The 12,965-nt window shown below is 39.1% G+C and overlaps 1 protein-coding gene across 1 annotated transcript in view; it reads right to left on the bottom strand.

The window, feature by feature from the left end:
- The window catches only part of KCNK2 (potassium two pore domain channel subfamily K member 2), a 166,231-nt gene that overhangs the window by 151,374 nt on the left and 1,892 nt on the right, over positions 1–12,965 (bottom strand). Inside the window, exon 2 of the mRNA XM_082613764.1 lies at positions 11,388–11,698. Coding sequence (XP_082469890.1) covers positions 11,388–11,698 — 311 coding nt within the window. The remainder of the gene's footprint in view (positions 1–11,387; positions 11,699–12,965) is intronic.

The raw sequence follows: 12,965 nt of genomic DNA, 5'->3' as shown, positions 1-12,965 counted from the left end.
CTGAAAAAATACATACTTTTAACAGTCTGCAAATATTGGCACTTTCACTTAACATTACTGTAAACCGAGGACTAATTACAGACTAATTGGAGCTCTCTCACTCATACGTAACAGTAAGTTCTAAATAAACTGGAGTTTTCTGAGAAAAACTAAAAGCAAAACAGAGTGAAAGCACGTAAAGAATATTTCTGAACACATATGCAAGTTGACTAATCACAGGGTAAAAATAAAGCACTACTGCACAGAGAAAGTAGGCTTCGCCAACCCAAAAGCTATTCTAAGGGAGCACGTAAGGACATAGAGAAAAATTAATTAGCAAAATGTAAGCAGTCATAAAAAGAAAAGTATGTACCAAAGACTGAGAAAAAATGTTCTTTGTAAAAATGGCAAAATAAAAAAAAATGGGTATGTTTGGTTACAGGTCTAAAAGAAAAGGTTTTAATAGTTTAAAAAATGTAGGTATAATAAACATATATTTGAAGGGATAAATGTAAATCTAAGTATCTGTTCTGCAGTTTTAATTTTACACTAAAAAGGGAAATATCAAAGTGTGGAAATACTACCATGATCTGTGAAATGCCTGATGTTCAATTAAATTTTTAAAATCTCACATGCCTGGGTAAAGAGACACACAAATGAGAACTGAGGCTCATCTTTGTCAAGTGAAAACTAATGGATTTGGGAGAAAATAACCCAGGCTACCCTCTTCAAATAGTGTTTTCAGTAACCTAGAAGAAGCCTCAAGTCACTGCAATTCTTTGCCTGAGGACATCATTCAACAACAACAACATACAAAACACTAGGCATCATCAGAGTGTAATAGAAATAAAACGGGGAAAAAAGGACAAGGAAAGAATTAAAACAGAAAGCCACTCTTGTGCTACATTATGATTCCTCCTCTTCTGGAATACTGCCCACAGCTCTAATTGACACTTCTCAAAATGTTAACTGAGCAGAAAGCAGTTCAAAAAAGGATAGGTAAAATAATCATGAAGACACTGTAAGTGCTAAGGAAGAGATGAAAAAACAAGACTATCTGAAAGGCAAAGACCCAAGACACACAATATCACGGATTACAAAGGCATACAGAGTTCAGGAAGAATGAATTCTACACGCGGTAGGGGATGAAGATAAAAAAGACAGTGTCCCTCTCCGCAGACGGGAATTTCATGACTTTGTTTGCTAAATTCGCTAAGCAAATGGCTTAAAACTTAAAGGATGTAATTTTATAAAAGAGCAAATAAAAAGAAAAACTTTATTGAGTAGAATGTAAGACGCTTATCTCAAGAGAAGGTACAAGGTGAAATGTGGTTATATTCGAACAGCTTAGATAAATTAAGCTTATGAATATTAGATCCATGACAGATTTTTCATAATGTCATGAGGCACTGGGTAAAGTTGTCCTTTTTAAAGCTGGCTTTATAAAGGGAAGTGAGGCACTGTTTTTATATGTTCCTTAGATAGTTAAGAGTAAGAAATACTAAGCGAGATGAACTACTATTCTTGATTCAGCCAAGATATTCAAATGTTCATAAAAAATGAAAGGCAGGGAAATAGCTGAAAAAGTTAGAAAACATCATCTCATTCCCTTACTGAAAAGGATATTACCTAACCTATGTGAATACTTAATAAATAACAAAATAGGAGGATCCCAATAGCACAACTGAAAGGAACCATCATTTATTTCCTGAAATGAAAACATTTCAGGATGTAGCAGTTCAACTACTACAAGATCTACAAGTAGATGAGTACGTCTCCTCTTTTGCAGTGCCACAGGTTCTATCCTTCTATACTCTTCAATACTCCATACTTAAACTCTTCAGTCAATACTTCGGTTTCCTCTATTCATCACTTATTAAGAGAATGAACCTTTTCAACCAAAGGACCATAAGGGAATCTAAATCCCCCACCACAAGGGATGTGGGGAGTGCTAGTACTCCGTGTCAGGTCCTCTATGTCAAAACCCTTCAGACAATAGCTAACATGAAGACTTGGAATATTCCTGAATCATACCCTACACAATGGTGAGCAAAAAATGGAGATGGCAAAATGGCATGCATATGTGATCCCATGTGTGAACAATTCTGTACACACATGGGACATATGCATATGTGTGTGTATACACCAACACACACACACACACCCTTCAGTCTATTCCATTTGTGTATAATGCCTAAAGAGAGGTCTTGGCCAACACTGGAGGAAAGGATTTCAGATGTTACTTTCTTCTTGATACCTTCTGGTATCACCTGGATTTTGTACAAGATACTATTAATACTTTGTGAATGTTAGAAACCAAGAAAGGAGTAAAAGTGCTATAATCCTATAGATAGAATGTTAACTTAGTGTGTTCTTATAACTATTTCCTTCTGCTCTTCCTCTTTCCACTCCTGTCTACCTCTTCCATTCAGGTAAGAATCCTCCAGCTTTAAATCACCTTCCCTGACCTCACCTGCTCAGGCTTTCCTCAACTGCTCAGGCTTCAGCATGACTAATGCCCAACCACACACGTTTCTGCATAATATTTTAGTTGCTCACTGTGGCCTTATAATTGTACTCTCATTCTCCACAAGTATATATTTTGCCTTCACATTGACAGACCTGCTGCATCTTCAGCTGCTGATTTTTGCTTCTACAGCATGGATGTACCAGCATGCTGGTACAGCACGGATGTGCCAGATGCACCAGCAACTTAAAATGAAGAAAGTGTACCCTAGGTGCACAAGTCAGAAATCTGATTTAGTTTGTGGGGTTAGATAAAAGGGGATCCCAGGGAGAAAATACAACAAAATAATGTCACTCCTAAAAAAGCCTTTTGGAACAATGGAAACGAGCTATAGAGTCACCTGGATGACAGCTCTGCAACTCTAATGCTCGTTGCACCACTTTCAGCATCTCAAGCCAAAAAAGGCTGAGTGACCTGGGGTTAAACATTCTGTGCCTCAGTTCCCTTATCTACAGAAGGGGGATGCTGAAGAATAAACTCTCTGTTTCCTGACCAAACAAAATAGAATACATATATAAGTACTTTCTAAAGAGATATAGCCTTGAACTAAATATTTATTGGGTATCTACTATCACTAGACATTGTGGTACACACATTCCTGTGTAAGTATCTAAACAAAAGGCCCTGGAGATGGAGTCACAAGGAAGAATCTAATCAAGGTACCATTTTGTCTCTTTCTGAACTGCAAGGCACCTATCTGTCTGTGCCTCAGTTTCCTCACTTTGCAAATGTGAATTAATATATATATGTCAGGGGATGTGTGAATTAAATAATATAATATACCTTAACATGCAAAATGGTATTCAAATATATGATAAAATGAAAATATGGAATGTACAACTCTAAGAATTTTAGAGCCACCATCATAATTGCTATGGACAGATCTATACTAGTCAAACTTCACACTGAGCTTTACATTTAAGTCATGTTTTAAGTTTAGACCAAAGAAATTGTCAGCCAAAAAATATTTTTAAATGTATTACAATGTATATGCAGAATAATTTTGCTCACTCTGTAATAACCATTCCAGCTATCAAATAGTGTCCTAGCCATTATTTTAAAATAATATTCCTTTTTAATCATATCAGTTTGGGTGATATTTTATTGATATATAATATTCATATAGCACTTTATTATTATTTTTTTACCAATATTAACTAGTTAAGTTTCATATATCCTTTGGAGATAAAATCATTTTCTGATAACTACTTTTATGTTTTATAATAAAAACCTAAGTATAATTAGAAAACAGTGAATGAAACTATCTCAATTGTTACTGGATGTACTTACACATGGAAAAAGTGTTTCCCTTTTCATCCTTTCACTCTGAAAGTCAAGATTGCATGAAAATAGGGGCTGGGATGGGAGGCAAACATAAGTTATCCTACTAAGAAAGTAGCAAATGGGAGAGTCCCAGGAAAACTGGAAACTGACAAGGTTTTCTTTAAGATTTCTGTATCACCCTTGATACCTAACTCCCTCTTCTAACTATGAAAACAGCACTCTTGAGAAATCCTCACCTTTGAAGCCCATTCCTTTAAGTGACTCCTAGATAATCTGCTAAAATAATCCAAGCTACTAGAAGTTTACACATTACGCCATCTAAAAATGCTTTTTCCAGAGATTAACCCAAAGGACGTAAAGTATTTATGGGATGTTTAAATATTTTTCAGGCAATTTTATTGTTAGAATCGGGTTCCTAAGGTCTAAATTCATCCAAAATATTGAACAGGAAAAGTAAAATCACTGATAAGACAGCCCTTTTAGATGCTTTCTGGACAACATGATTTTGTGTCCATAAATAAAATGATCAAAGATGAACATACGCTTTCCAAAAGTGAAGCCAAATATTTAATATACCTCGATGCTTGTACAAACTAGAATAACAGCCACCAAACCATTGTATACAGAATCTGATAGTATCACTCACCACCATATACAACCAGTTCTAAGCACGCTTTTCATATGCTAAACCATCCCATTTGCCATTAAGAGAGCCATAATCCAAAACATAATTGGGCTCCCCTATTCAAACACTTTCAGTGGCTCCCATGCCTAGAGACATACTTTTTAAATGTTTCTTTTAAAGGGTTCCTACAGGCAAAGAAAAAAGAAAGCTTAAGATGTCTGGGGGCATAGAGTGATACAGCTTGCTAAAACAAGAGGGACATCCTTGAAATCTTAGGTTGTAAATCAGTCATTCACGCAGACTTTGGATCTGTTCCTCAGCAACCTCTACATGTTGAAGTGCTTCTGGGGTCATACTAGAATCTCTGCTCATCTCAACCTGCACTCATTCTCCAGGTGATTTCATCCAACATCTTGACTTTAAATGCTTTCTGTATAATGATGACTTCCCAAAGTATATCTTGGGCTTCCCTGGTGGTGCAGTGGTTGGGAGTCTGCCTGCCAATGCAGGGGACGTGGGTTCGAGCCCTGGTCTGGGAAGATCCCACATGCCGCAGAGCGACTGGGCCCGTGCACCACAACTACTGAGCCTGTGCATCTGGAGCCTATGCTCCACAACAAGAGAGGCCGTGACAGTGAGAAGCCCGCACATCGCTATGAAGAGTGGCCCCTGCTCTCCGCAACTAGGGAAAGCCCCTTGCACAGAAGCAAAGACATGACACAGCCATAAATAAATAAATAAATAAATAAATGTTTTAAATTTCAAAAAAAAAAAGTATATCTTTAGCTTGACCCCTCCCCCAAAGACCAAACTCACATTTCCAGCATCCTACTCAACTTCTACCCTTGGATGTCCTCACAGGCATCTCGAATTTAACTTGACTGTGCTGGCCTGGAATTGGCCTGAGCCGTTGGGCTAAAGTACCCACACAACACTGTCCCTTAGTAAAGGCATGAGACACTCTGATCAAGAGTATTGTTTTATAACCATGACCTGAGGGGCTTCAGGGAGGTTAGCATCAGCTTGTCAGCGTTATTTATGGATAACATTGTGATGGATGATTTGCACCTGGTCTCAGAGAGACTCCTGGAAAGCTCTGCCACTGAGGCTGGTTATATAGCAAGAAAATGCCTATGTCACCAGCGAGGGATCAGAAACTCCAACCAAGATGCCATTTTGGTCTCCCTGGCCCGCAATGTTCTGTGCACACACTGGTGGTTCTTGATCCAAGAGAGGAGTATGGCCTGGCATGGCCTTACAGAGGGAGGACAAGTCCAGCTGGCTCCTGGCCCCGCCAGACCCCATGCTGCGATACGACCCTTGCCTGTGGTGCAGATCCTCATTTGGGTGCTGTTGTTGTACTGCACCATGTTCCTACATTATACTATAGATCTGTAAGCACTGTTATGTGGGGTCCTGTGAATCTTCTTCAATAATCGAAGCCCATCTAATGGACACGATTAGTGCCCCAAACTAAGCTCTTGACATCACCCCCAATCCATGTCCCCCTGCACTCCTCCTCATCTCAGAAAAATGGGAACTGTATTCTTTTAGTTTCTTAGGACAAAAATGTTGGGGTTATCTTTGACTCCTCACCTTTGCCCTGCCCATCCTGTCCGTCGTAAGTCTCATTGGCTCTCCTTCCAAGATATATCCAGAATCTGACCATATCTCACAACTTTCTCTACAACAACCTTACTTCAAGCTCCCCTTATCTATCACCAGGATTATTACAACAGCCTCATAACTGCTCCCTCTGTTTCTGCCCGTGGCCTCCTGCAGTCTATTCTGAACTCAGCAGCCAGAGTGATCCTGGTGAAACATAAGCCAGAATAGAACACTCATCTGTACTAAAAAGCCAAACTCCTGATTCTCACTTACAAGGCCCTACAGGACTTGGCCCTCATTACCTGCCTGACATAATCTTCTACCATGCCCTCCCAGCATCCTTGCTGTTCCTCTGCAGGCCAGGAATGCTCTCATCTTTGGGATATGCTGGGCCCTCTGCTGAGTGTTATTCCCCAGACTGCTCCTTGGCTAATTCCCTCACGTCCTTCATTTAATAGTCACCTTGTCAGTGACCTTATCTAAAATTAATCACCAAGACCATCCAACGTTTCCCACCCCACTTCACTACTTTATTTTTTTCTCCTGAGACTTACCACTAACATACTATCTTCCCCCAGTAAAATGCAAGCTCGCCAAGGGCAAGAATTTTCATGTGTTTTATTCTCTACTGTATTTCAGTGCCTGCGACAATGCACAGGGAATCCAACAAGAATTCAATAAATATCTATGAATGAATACATGCTTATACAATTAGTAAAAAACAATGTTTTTCTCTTTTTTTTTTTTTAAGTCTAGTTCGTTGGCATTCTAGGAAGGCATGTAGCTCCAAGTACCCCCTGGTATACAACCAATGCCCTCAATGGTGCATCTACTCTAGCTGGAGGGGAATAGGCCTAGGGTGAAGCCCACCTCCTTCCTGTGGAATAAGAGGCCTTGCTCTACTCTGTTAGACTTGCTCATGCCACTGCCCCTCACACCCAGACAATTCAGTTACGCCATGCCCTCTGCCTAGAACATCTACTGATCCCAATTTTTCCTCCAGAGAGCACTGATTCCACACTTAAAATCCAGTTTCCCTTTCACCTCTTCTTCTGTGTCTTCCCAACTCTCACTGAGTAGTTAATTTCTTCCTCAGTAGCCCAGCTCCAATCTGCAAGTAGTTCTATTATAACTAAGTTTATAGCAGTCTCCTCCATTGACTCTGAAGGAGAGAGTACATTAAGAGAAGCCATGTTTTCCCCCATCAGTTTACTTGGCTCAATACCCAGCACAAAGGTCAACACACTGGAAGTGCCCAATAAATGTCACTGAATGAAGCAGTAAGAAAAAAATTGAGAAGAGGGAACAGTGCAGAGAATATAATCCCCTCAACTGGAAGACTCCAAAGATCTAGACCTGAGGCCACCACATGACCTTGTGAAATGTGTCAGTTTCTTCACCCAAAAAGTGGATAGAATACCTTCCCCACCTGCCTCACAGGGGCATAGAGCTCAAACGATAAAACAAAAGTCAAATCTCCCATAAGATGTTTTTATTATCAATGTATAGATCATAGATTTTTGCCCCATTTTTTAAATCTCAGAATTGACTCAGCAAACATGGAAATAACTAGATTAAAATCAGGTATATCTAATATAACCATGCCTCTACTGGTTTATGACATTCAAACAGGATAAAACCAGGAAGTGTTGTCCAAAAAGAATATTAAAATCCAGGTTATATACTCTCCATATATATGGAGAGAGAGGTATGTTATATAATGTAAATCACGATGTACAGAGGACTATAATTTGATATTCATTACACTCTAATATACAGAATAATAGGGAACTTGACAGCAAATTTTAATGTTTATTAAATTTTTTTAGAAGCAATAAATATAGGAGCTAAAATAATAAGCTCTGGAGTCTGTCCATTTAGCTTTGAATAACAGTGCACTCTACCTTTTAGAAAATTAGCTCTTGGAAAATTAGCTCCCTCTGACTCAGTTTCCACCTAAGTTAAATATAGATAATAAGGCACATACCTCATAGGGTTAAGAGAATTAAAGGAGCTAACACATGGAAAGGGTTAAAATAGTGCCTCACACATAGTAAGTGCTCATTAAAATTTGGCTATTGTTAATGGTATTCATGACTCTTGAAACTTAAAAATGTTTCCATATATTTTTCTATACCGGCATCACACTAACAAACATAATGGAAGTTGAAAAGTCAAAGTTTTCAAAATATTTCACCCCAGAAAAGATCTCTTTGTCTTGATATCTCTGCCACCACCTCAATCTTGCCTTAGAGGGTCTTTGTCAAAGACAGCACTTAGGGACTTCCCTGGCGGTCCAGTGGTTAAGACTCCATGCTCCCAAAGCAGGGGGCCCAGGTTCAATCCCTGGTCAGGGAACTAGATCCTGTGTGCCGCAACTAAGAGCCCACATGCCGCAACAAAGATCCCGCGTGCCGCAACTAAGACGGGTGCAACCAAATAAATATTTAAAAAAAACAAACAGCACTTAGATGGAACACACATGATGGGACTCGATAGTAGAAAAGGAAGTTGCTCTCATGTGCCTTAATGCTCCATTTCCCAATCTCCCCCCCAACCCCGCCCACCCTGCCCCCAAGCCTAGGCTACACTGTGATAGAACCACAGCATGGAATGAGGTGACCGTCACCCACCCAGAGGTGTAATTAATAACTGGAGGCCAGATTAGGTTAACTGTACCTGACGTTGGCCTTAACTGCCTGACTACCCACTTCCTCCTCTTTGCCCACTATTCACAAAAGGAATTCAGAATTCCTTCTCCACCAACAGGAGGGCTGAACTTCTAACTTCTCCAACTGTTTTCCCCTCAGCACTAAAAGCCCTGGAAGAGTGGAGACTCCTAGGAATAAAGCCAGACCAAGATTCTGAAGACCTGAACTCTCATCCTAAAGATACTATCTGGGGTAAATCATTCGGTTTCTTAGCCTCCTAATCCTTAATGCTGCGATATTTCTGCCTAATATACCAGCTCATGAGGTTTTAAGGGAGGATTAAAAGGGAAAAGAAACACGGGAAAAACACTTGGAAATTTATGAGAACCATACAAATGAAATGTAATTCTAATATGTGATTCCTGGCTCATTTGCTTTCCTCCCTATTTAGACACTGATCTTGATCCTTGGAGCCATGCCATTATAAAGATTTCTTGTACAAGAAAAATTATGTTCAAAGAGAAAAAAACAATTTATTAAAACCATAGGGTTATAAAGGTGAGTGATATGACAATAAATAACAGGCAAACCTCTGCATTTAAAAACACTCAATAAGCACCAAAATCCGTAAGATTTTTTAAGAAGCAAAGATACTCAATCGGCAATGAATATTAATAAAGCTAAAATGAATTGTCTGTGTAGAGCAAAAAGAAAAATAATTAGGTCATATATTGAGCTCTGTTTGTGTTCATTCCAAAAACAATGTAGCATTTTTTTTTCCTGCCCAAGACAAACAACCTCACTTGAGAAGGTAAGTATGCAATTACCTGAATCAGATGCTTCCACCCAATTAAGAGATAAGCAGAGAAGGAAAAATAACAACAGCAAATAAACCTAACACATCTTGAGCACCTAAATGCCTTCCACGGATTATCTCTTTACTCCTTACAGCAACCTTACTTGATAGGTATTCTTCCCTCACTCTACATAGACCTAAAGCGTAGAGAGGAAAATTACTTGTTCAAGATGACACCTCTAAGGAAAGTACTCAAATGGAATTTAAAATGTCCTATCCGATCCCACAGTTTAGGCTTTTACCACGACTCCATGTTCCCTCCACCAAAATAACATAGAGCTCTTCTTCTAAAACCCAAGGGAAGTGGGGATTCTTTAAAGATTTTTAGTACCTCTAAGGATGATGGGCACAAATCACGAGTGAAGTGGAAGTGATCTTATGCAGGAACAGACAATGGGGTGGCTGGACTGATAATATTTGGCAGGTTCACTGTCAATACTGAAAATGGCACCATCAGCTACAAATAGTAGGGAATTCAGTATCTAATTATCTGAAAAACCTTTCCAAAATTTAAGTCAAACAGGTGAGATGCAGAAGTGTCTGAATGTGGTAGGAACTAAATGAGGATCAGAGAATACTAGCTTTGATAGCTTTCAGTAAGACTTGAACTAGAACTTGCATGTGTATTCTATAAATAGAGAGGGCTATGGAGGACAGAGTTAGCACTTGGGGATCCATGGCAAGAGGGTATAAAAGAGGAAAGGTCGTAGAACAAGAAACTGGATAAAAATCAATAATAATTTCTTCCCTCAATCGACTATTCCAACTCACTCAAATGATGTAAAACCAAACATAAGATGAGGAAGAAACTGCTCAGTTGATGACGCACAGATGATTTTCAATCCCATTTGACATAAGTCTGGTAAGAAAAATAGGCTCTATAGGAAAATGAGTATATGTACAATTAAAATGTTTTCATCAGTCAGATTGCTCCTTGAAAGAAAATTCTAGGGCTTTCTTCTTGACGAAGATTCTTGGTTGGACCAATGATTTGTTTTAAACAAAAGAAATCTACAACAAAAATATAGCCATCTCCAAGGGGCCTAACTGAAATTTTTAAATCATTTTGGGATTAAATTGTTTTAAATGTTTTTCCATAAGGATACTGTTCTGCTATTAGAGAGAACAGTATTATTAAATTAAAACTAAATTAGTTTTTATTCAGAAACTCCATTTTTCTGTGTTACTAGTAAATTGCTTTCAGTTGGGACTCCATTTTTCTGTTACTAGTAAATTGCTTTCAGTTGGGGTTTAGAGAAGCAATGATTAATCACTTCTCCCCAGACACCTAAAAAAGGCAGTTATCAGAGTTATACTTTAGCTAGATTAAAGAAGTGAGCTATGGCTTGTCAGCCATGAGATGTATCCACCACAAACTCATCTTTTCTATCTTATGATAGCCACTGCCATGATTACTGCACTTTTTCTGCCTTATATTCTCCCCTCATTTGCCACAGCAAAGTTTCTCAGTCGGCAGTGGTCCTCTAACCCTGAGGGCCTCCAACAAGGTAACCCTGTGTTCACAGAACTGTCCACTGGCAGTTCTAAGACAAGGCAAAGGAAAAGAAAGCAGGGTGACAACAGGACGGAAATAGAGAAACACAAGAGCAGAAGAGGATGAGAAGCAGCAGGGAGCGGGAGAAATAAAGGAGAAGAAAAGATGGCAGAAGTAAGAAAAGAGGGAGGGAGTGCAATAAAGAGAAAAAGAAACTGGGGCCAAGAGGTCTACGCTAAGGAGAAAAGTGGGAGAGGACTCCACAGGCACATCGGGGGGCCTAGTACTGAGTTATTGCCTCTTATTCTTACTTGTCTTTGCCCACAGAGGAAACGGAATAACAACTCCTGGGTGCCAGTTACCTGGATGAGTTCGTCCAGCTCAGTCGAATTGACACAGGAGTGCTGGGAAATGAACGTCTGCTTCTGGATCACAATGGTGGTCCTCTGGGAAATCTCGTGAGGCTGCTCCAACGCTTTGAACACTGTGGCTCCGATGATCAGATAGAGGACGACCACCAGGAAAATCGTGGAGACCGTCTTCCATTTCATAACATTAATGGTCGTGTCAGTCTCCACCCGGGAAGCAAGCACGGTGGGTTTCGTGGAGAACGAGAGCCTCGGTTTAGAGTTCTGAGCGGCAGATTTAGGATCCAGCAAGTCAGGGGCCGCCACTGACAACAATAGAGAATGGAGGTTAGGTTGAAGGAGGTTAGAGGGGGATGGCTCGGCTTCTTTCAGGGGTCAGCAAAGGTGGACTGAACTCTGCTTACTCTCCCGGTGGAAGCTCCAGAGCCTAAACCAGAAGTATATAAGGGTTCAAGGAAAAGGGGCTGGGTCTTAGCTCTCTGCTGCTATTGGGGCTTCCAATGGGAGGAACAAAACAGGAAGTGGACTAAGAACCTTAAAAAAAAAAAAGAATGCCTGAGGACTTCTTAATTAATTTCAAAATTTATATCTGTCCAACATGCTAGTCAACACATTTACAGAACTCCTAAGAGTTGATGGTACTAAGCTAGATATTTGAGTGCTCATAAAGAAGCCTAATGGATTATTCCTGTTCTCAAGAACTTAACACTCTATACCACAAGCAATCAGTGTAAAGAACGTCATCTATTTTTATTTAAAAATTCATTATAATAAAGGAATTGTATTGTAAGTGAATTTGCGATCCAAACATTGTTGCTCGAAGTAGAACGTTAGTAATTATCTGGTAAAACATGATGGCAAATAAACCATTCAGTATCTCAATCATTTCTTTTTGCTGTCCTCCAAAGTGGGCTCATGATTAATCATTCTCTGTATTTTGTTATTCAATCTCGGACATCTTTAAAAAAAAACAAAAGTATTGCTACCCATTCTGGCACACAATCATAGGTGCAGCCAAGAGATGACAAGTTCCTTCCATTTCAACAGTGTATATTATCAAGAAAAAAAATTAAAAACATTGTCTCACACCTGAGACCCTACATGCTCTGTACAGAGCTAATTGTTCCATTAGAGTGGATTTATGTGTTCTCTTACAAATTCCCATATATTCTGAGGTGACTCTAAATCCATTTATTATTCATCTCAGCTGTTCAAAAATATCATTAATGGATTTCCTTTTAGAAAATTCAAGAGATACTAGACTTCCACTTGCTAAGGGGAAAATAAGCCATCTACTACAGAATTGGAAAGGCAACACTGAACCAAAAGGGGTAATAGAATGGCTGAAAGATGGGAGATTTAAAAAAACAAATCAACTCAACCATAATAATCAATTTAACATCCATAATTGTTAGAGATAAGTAAAATTACTTTAGTGTATATAATACAGATTTAATAAAATGATAACCTAATCTAAAAGACACTTTTAAGTAAGTATATAAGAAATAATCTATGAAATTGCACCCAAATACCCTACAGGAACCTGAAATTACTTGTAAATAAGAAGTGTCA

Source organism: Mesoplodon mirus (assembly GCF_964341445.2).
Source record: "Mesoplodon mirus genome assembly, chromosome: 3".
Taxonomy (NCBI): domain Eukaryota; kingdom Metazoa; phylum Chordata; class Mammalia; order Artiodactyla; family Ziphiidae; genus Mesoplodon; species Mesoplodon mirus.
This window is presented reverse-complemented; position numbering and strand designations above follow the sequence as displayed.